The sequence below is a fragment of the Triticum aestivum genome, chromosome 3D (genome assembly GCF_018294505.1).
Source record: "Triticum aestivum cultivar Chinese Spring chromosome 3D, IWGSC CS RefSeq v2.1, whole genome shotgun sequence".
NCBI classification, from domain to species: domain Eukaryota; kingdom Viridiplantae; phylum Streptophyta; class Magnoliopsida; order Poales; family Poaceae; genus Triticum; species Triticum aestivum.
The window spans coordinates 595642283-595648819 of record NC_057802.1 but is presented as its reverse complement, the minus strand read 5'-3'; the positions used below and the strand labels follow the sequence as shown (position 1 = coordinate 595648819).

The 6537-nt window shown below is 43.7% G+C and overlaps 1 protein-coding gene across 1 annotated transcript; it reads left to right on the top strand.

Moving 5' to 3' along the window:
- Positions 1 to 3264: 3264 nt before the first annotated feature.
- LOC123075760 (protein RGF1 INDUCIBLE TRANSCRIPTION FACTOR 1-like) lies at positions 3265 to 4447 on the top strand. The gene is made up of 3 exons (XM_044498288.1): positions 3265 to 3505; positions 3775 to 4011; positions 4102 to 4447. Exons 1-3 carry the CDS (start codon positions 3317 to 3319, stop codon positions 4321 to 4323), a joined length of 648 nt encoding a protein of 215 aa, XP_044354223.1. The 5' UTR covers positions 3265 to 3316; the 3' UTR covers positions 4324 to 4447.
- The last annotated feature ends 2090 nt before the right edge of the window (positions 4448 to 6537 follow it).

Sequence of the window (6537 nt, the reverse complement as noted above, 5' to 3'; positions counted from 1 at the left end):
TCTCCCCCTGCAACACCTCTCCTTCCCGCTTGCGCTTGGCGAAGCCCTGCCGGGATCCCGCTACTTCCACCACCACGCCGTCGTGCTGCTGGATCTCCATCAACCTCTCCTTCCCCCTTGCTGGATCAAGAAGGAGGAGACGTCGCTGCTCCGTACGTGTGTTGAACGCGGAGGTGCCGTCCGTTCGGCACTCGGTCATCGGTGATTTGGATCACGGCGAGTACGACTCCATCAACCCCGTTCATTGGAACGCTTCCGCTCGCGATCTACAAGGGTATGTAGATGCACTCCTTCCCCCTCGTTGCTAGTATACTCCATAGATGGATCTTGGTGATGCGTAGGAAATTTTAAAATTCTGCTACGATCCCCAACACACCATTGGCATTGTGACCTTGATCATGGCCATGATATTTCTCGCTCATTGTCACCTTCTCGAGCTCGTTGGTGATGTGGTTGGTGTCTCCAGAGTCGACATACCAGTTTGTGTCAACTCCGTATGACGTGTCTGCGGCTGCTGCAACTTTTTTTTCTGGAGTTGTTCTCGTCATAGCGCCAATCACAATCCTTGACGATATGGTTATTTTTCTTGCAAATTTTACACTTATTTTCATACTCCTCATACCCTTGGAAGGGACGCCCCTGTTGTTGTTGTTGTTGTAGTAGGGACGTCTGTTGTTGCCGCCGCCGTTCTGGTAGTGGCCGCCGCCATAGCCGCCGCCGGTGTTCTGGTAGTGGCCGCTGCCACCGCCGCCGCCAGCGTTCTGGTAGTGGCCGCTGCCACCACCGCCGCCACTGATGTAGTTTTCGTAGCCGCCACCGCCGCCACCGGCGTTGGAGTTGTTGTAGTGTCCGCTTCCGCCGCCGCTCTTGTTGCCGCCGCCATTCTGGTAGTGGCCGCCGCCACCACCGCGAGATCCACCACCACCACTCCTGTTGGAGTTTCGATAACGGCTGGAGTTGTTGTTGCCACGGCCTCGGGATGCAGCATTAGCTGAGGATTTGAAAGCACCTCCTCCTGTCCCGTGGAACATCTCAATACGCTGATCGAAATTCGCGACCATGCCAAAGATATCATCCACTGAGAGGGGTGCAGTGCGGACGTCCAGCGCCGAGATCAAGGGTTGGTAATCCAGCAGTGCAATGATGAAAGAAAGAAGATCTACTTCCGTTATGGGACTCCCGGCGGCAGCTAGCTCATCCGAGAGCGCTCTCATCTGCCCAAAGTATGTGGAGGCGCTCAGGGAGCCTTTCTGTGCATTGGAGAGAGAGAGATGTGGTAGTTGTTCACACGAGAACGAGATCGGGAAGCGAACATGTTCGCTAGGGCTGACCATATGGCGTGCGAGGTTTCTAGTCAGGCAACTTGGATGAGAACCTCCTTCGAGAGATTGGAAGGAGAAATGCTAATCTGCTGATCTTGAATCAGCCATGGGTTATAGGTAGGGTTAGGAGCAATTTGCTCCTTTCCTCCTAAGTTCTTGGTAACTATAGTTTTGTTTGGCTCAGGTGCAGTTTGATCTATGTACCCATATAGCCCGGCACCCATGATCTGGCAGCGAGCTTGGGCTCTCCCATAGGATGTAGTTGGTCCTTGTGAGGGGCTTGGGTGTGGTGCTGGTAAGACCAATGGATGGAACTTGGTTGGAGGTAGACATGGATCAGTTTGGTGGAGAGGAATGTGGGAGCTAGGGTTTTGTGATGGGAGGAAGGTGGGTGCTAGAGTTTTGCGACGGGAGAAAGGTGGGTGCTGGATCCTAGACGTGGCGGAAGAGGGAGGCTCTGATTACCATGTGAGATTGTATCGAAGCGTCTCAATGCCCATACACAAGCACCCGCGGTATATATATTGATAGATGTCTTGGGTTACAAGCTTAGGTTGTTGGAGATCAACCGTGAGAGATTACAGGGAGGTTGAGAAAGAGATTACAGAAGCCTGACTAGGCAGGCGCACCCAACCAACCTGACACAATATATTTAACAACCCCGACCAGGGGAATTAGGCAGGGTGACCCCATCTCCCCTTACCTTTTTCTTCTGGCTGGTGAAGGTCTTTCCTGTCTGCTGAAACATAGGCGAGTGAGGAACAGATCGAGGGTGTCCAGGTAGCAGCGACAGCCCCCAAGGTATACCACTTATGGTTCGCTGATGACTGCATTTTGTTCTAATGATTGCATTTTGTTCAGTAAAGCTACAGGGCAGAATGTCACAAGGATGAATCTGATTCTGGACACTAATTGCAATGCTTCTGGCCAAAGAATCCATTTAGACAAATATTCAGTTTGCTTTGGTAGGAGATGTTCTGGGGAAACTAGAGCTTCGATTAAGGGTATTCTTCACATCCCTAATGAAACTTTGGCTGAACGTTATCTTGGCTTGCCCTCTGATGTTGGAAGATCAATCAATGGTGCTTTTAGCTATCTCAAGGATAGGGTGTGGAAAAATGTTCAGGGCTGGATGGAAAAATGTTTGGCGGGCAGCGGAAATATGGTTGGTAGTTCGTTTATTCCCCAGAAAATTCATAAAGCTCAAATAGGATCCCGGATTTCCTAGCAAGATATAGCCTCTCCGAGTGTTGCACTGCTTTGTGGATGAACAGAGGACCCCAGTGTATCGGGGATCTCTTGCCTCTGGATTGTGTAATCCTGTTATAATGGAATAAACGCCTATTTGATCTGCAAAAAAGGAAGATATTTCAAAGTACACACAGGAAAAGACAAAAGGAGCACATCTAAAGACGATTCTCATAATAAAAATATATGTTTGTAGATCAAATCTTTTGTTTGATTTGCAATTTATTTTCACAATTGTCTTAGTATTGATGTGGGCCATATAATTTCCAGTATTTATATATCATATCATAGAATATTTGAGTCATAGAACTAATTATGTGTTGGCTTGGCAGTCCAGCTAAGCCATTAATCTTAATGCACACATTCTTATTGTTTTTTCATGGCCTAAGTAAGTACTCATCCTTTCCCATTATGTTTGGTGACAACCCTTTTTGGCATTTGTGTCACTAAAGAAAAAAATTTGTTCACGCGAAATGTATTCCTAGATGTACTAAGAAGAATGGATAACCATCCACTGAAAAGGAGAAATGCCAAATGCTTGGTTGTACCTAACCTAAGCACCTAATAATTACAAAAGATATGCGGGCCTGTCTTTCTCGACTACATGTCAGTTTCAGCCCCACAAATTCCGCAACAAACTATGTGCGCCAGCTTACTGCCTAGATCACACTATAAAGGTACCGCATACCGTCCCTTACTAAACACAACACATAGTAGTACAAGTGCAAAGCATCTTTGTTTTCGCCATGAAGGGGGGGATGGTGCCTACATGGCTAGAGCTATTGCTTGCAACACAGTTCTTCGCAATTTGCACCAACCATCTCTCCTCTACTCGTAATGAGTGTAACCTATTCTGCATAGACTGTGAGGAATCAAAGGGTGCCTTCTGCTATTATTGTCGTTCGCGCCATCATTCCACCCATCGAGTAATCCAGGTATGGTGAACAACGTTATGATTTGGTACTAGAGATTATGCAAGAGAATTTTACATCATTTTATATTATCTATGAACTTGGGGATCTTGATATATAAATATGGTTGGTATTAACACCTACGTCATATTTATAGAACATGTGTCAAAAGTTACCAAATCTAATACAACCCATCATATAAGAATATCAAACATGTATTACCTTTCATGAAAAAGTGGATCGATCTACCTTTGTGTCCTGACCAACATGAATTAACTTATGGAATCTTGTAGATAAGGCGGTCATCATACCATGATGTGGTCAGGGTTGCCGAGTTAAAAGATATACTTGATATTAGTGATGTACAAACGTATGTCATCAATAGTGCAACGGTTGTATTTCTTAATGAGCGCCCACAACATCGTGGTTGTGGTGTTTCTGCGATCAAGGCATCATCGTCATCATACAATTGTGAGATTTGCAATCGTGCTCTTCTTGACCCATTCCGCTTCTGCTCTCTGGGTTGCAACGTAAGCTACTAAACTATTGTGTAACTATTGAAACTTACCCCGTGTTATTAGTTCATTCAACGTTTTCATTTTTTGACTATTTTTTGGCAGCTTAAAGGAATCAAAGAGGATATGAGGACAACTGTTCCGATTGGAGATATTATTGACTATACAAGGAAGGATGATGATACAGATTCCAGTAACACAAGTGGAAATTCTGGTAACAATGAAGAGAGTTGCAGTGATGCAGATTATTGCAAGGATAATCCATCTCCACCAAGGGTTATTCGTCACCGCCGAAAGGGGATCCCTCGGCGTGCACCTTTTTTTTGAGAGAAAGCTGTTATGAATAATTTGCTGGCACAGTAGCAAATGAATTGGAATAAATAGTTTTATTGAAGGTTGTGTGTAAGGTTTTGAACAAAATAAGAAATTACAGCTTTTTTATCTGCATGTACTTCTTTGATGTGCCTTCATTGGCAATGCATTAATTGAATTTATGTTCTGAATCTTCATTGATAAAAAATATGTATAACTGAAGGTTTAACAATACTAGAATTTTGTTTTGATGATATAAAAACGACGTATAGCAGAGGTGATGGGCAAATCTTCTACTTATATCATACTAGAGCACATAATGGTAAGCTATGTTGCTAGAACATACATAGTATTCTTTCACCAACTTCACGAGGGGACGCACATTCCTTTTTATTAGAAAACGGATGACATGCATGGAGAAACTTGTCCAACACATTTTTTACATGCACAATAGGAAGAGTAGAACTACAAAGACGGAGGCGAGGTAGGAGACAAAAGAAAGAAACAACAAAACAAACTGCCCCATGAGTTCTATTCGCTTATAACTTGAACGTTGTCTGCACATTTTTTGGCAGCCATCACAGGTGGAATAAAGCTTTTCGGGACCATATAGTCCAGAAAATGGCTGTAGCCACCAAAGTCGAAGATCTTGGCTTCCTTTGCCAAATTGCGCACCACACAATCTGAAGACTCCAACCAGCTCCTCGTCACTACTTAGCTGGAGGCCAAGTAAATTCCGAATACCCGTCGTCATGTTGCATTTGCAACACAAAGCGTGTGGCTGTTTCACTTGCAGCAGATGCCAAAAGGGGACAGGTCGTGATTGATGAGGTTTTGTTTCTTTAGCAGGTATCTCACTCACTTTGATCCTTTCCCTGACCTACATAGTATGCCCATCAATAGACTGAATGTGATTCTAAAATGGTTAACCTGCTTAGTATCTGTAAAGAAAAATGGAACACATGCACTATATTGGTAAACGCTTACCAAGTCATCACACCAACACATGGAAGCCTCTCTTTCAAAACCAGCTACATCAGTTGATGCTTAGTTAGTCGATCTATCGGGTCCACATGTGAATATTTTCACTTAGCATGGTGTTTTCTTTGTTTTCCATAGGCTGATCTTTTGTTAGATGCTGTGTTCGGGTTTGAGAAGAGTTTATTTATAGACGGGCTAGCACATATGACGCTGGGGAGAGGTGAAAGAGATGATGATTGGGTAAAGGCCCATGATGTAAAATGTTGGGCCAAGATGGGATATACTCCCTTTGTAAAAAAATATAAGAGCAAAGTAGTGATCTAAACGCTCTTATATTTCTTTACGGAGTGAGTATTTTTTTACTTTCTCTGACACTCTTGTTCACTCCCTCAAACTGATCGCCAAAATGTTCGATGTGAAGCTCTTTATTCATCATTGTTTTCTCCTAGAGTCCGCTGGAGAACTGATGACCATCGTGTCATCTCCAAGGAGCCATGCAATGCAAGTTTCCAAGGTTCACGGCGAGCGGAAGTTGCTCGAGCCCGTCAAGACCATCCGCAGCCGCGCCTTTTTCTGCGGCTACGACGGTGTGGCGGTGTCAACCGGCACCACACAGCTAAGCTTACGTTTGTTCACGCTGACTGCATATATCACACATATGGTAGCTCTTGTGCAGGTATGACCTCAAAACCGGCACGGAAGAGGTTATCAGGGATTTCGAATATGTCAGTTTTTTTATGCAGCGCAAGAGATATGTTCGTCCTAGTAGCTGCTTTGTTCAGGCCCTCCTTCATTTCTGTAATGGAACTCCTATTTATCTCAATAAGTAATGTTTGTAAACGTAGAAATTGAATAAAAGGAAAAAAAGAACGCTAAAGCAAAAGTTCATGAAAGATGGGAAAAGGAACTCAAAGATTTAAGAAAAAAATGGAATAATGTTATTTAAGAATCTTTAGATTTATTGATATGCTACTTTTTGGAATGAAGATTTACTAGCAATAAATAACAAAAATAAACCGAATGAAAAACTATCGAAGTAATATATTCCGCAAAAGTCATTTTAAAGGAAAAAATTAGGTAAACAAAAAGGTTGAACTTTCTGGAATATCCGTGACATTAATCTACATATTGAAGGGTTTATTGTCTCCAAACAGGTTTTGTCTCCAATTTATATCCGAGTGTAGCAACGAAAATAAAAGAAAATAAGAGGTCCACTGGGGCCACAAGCCCACAACACTGACAAGCCCA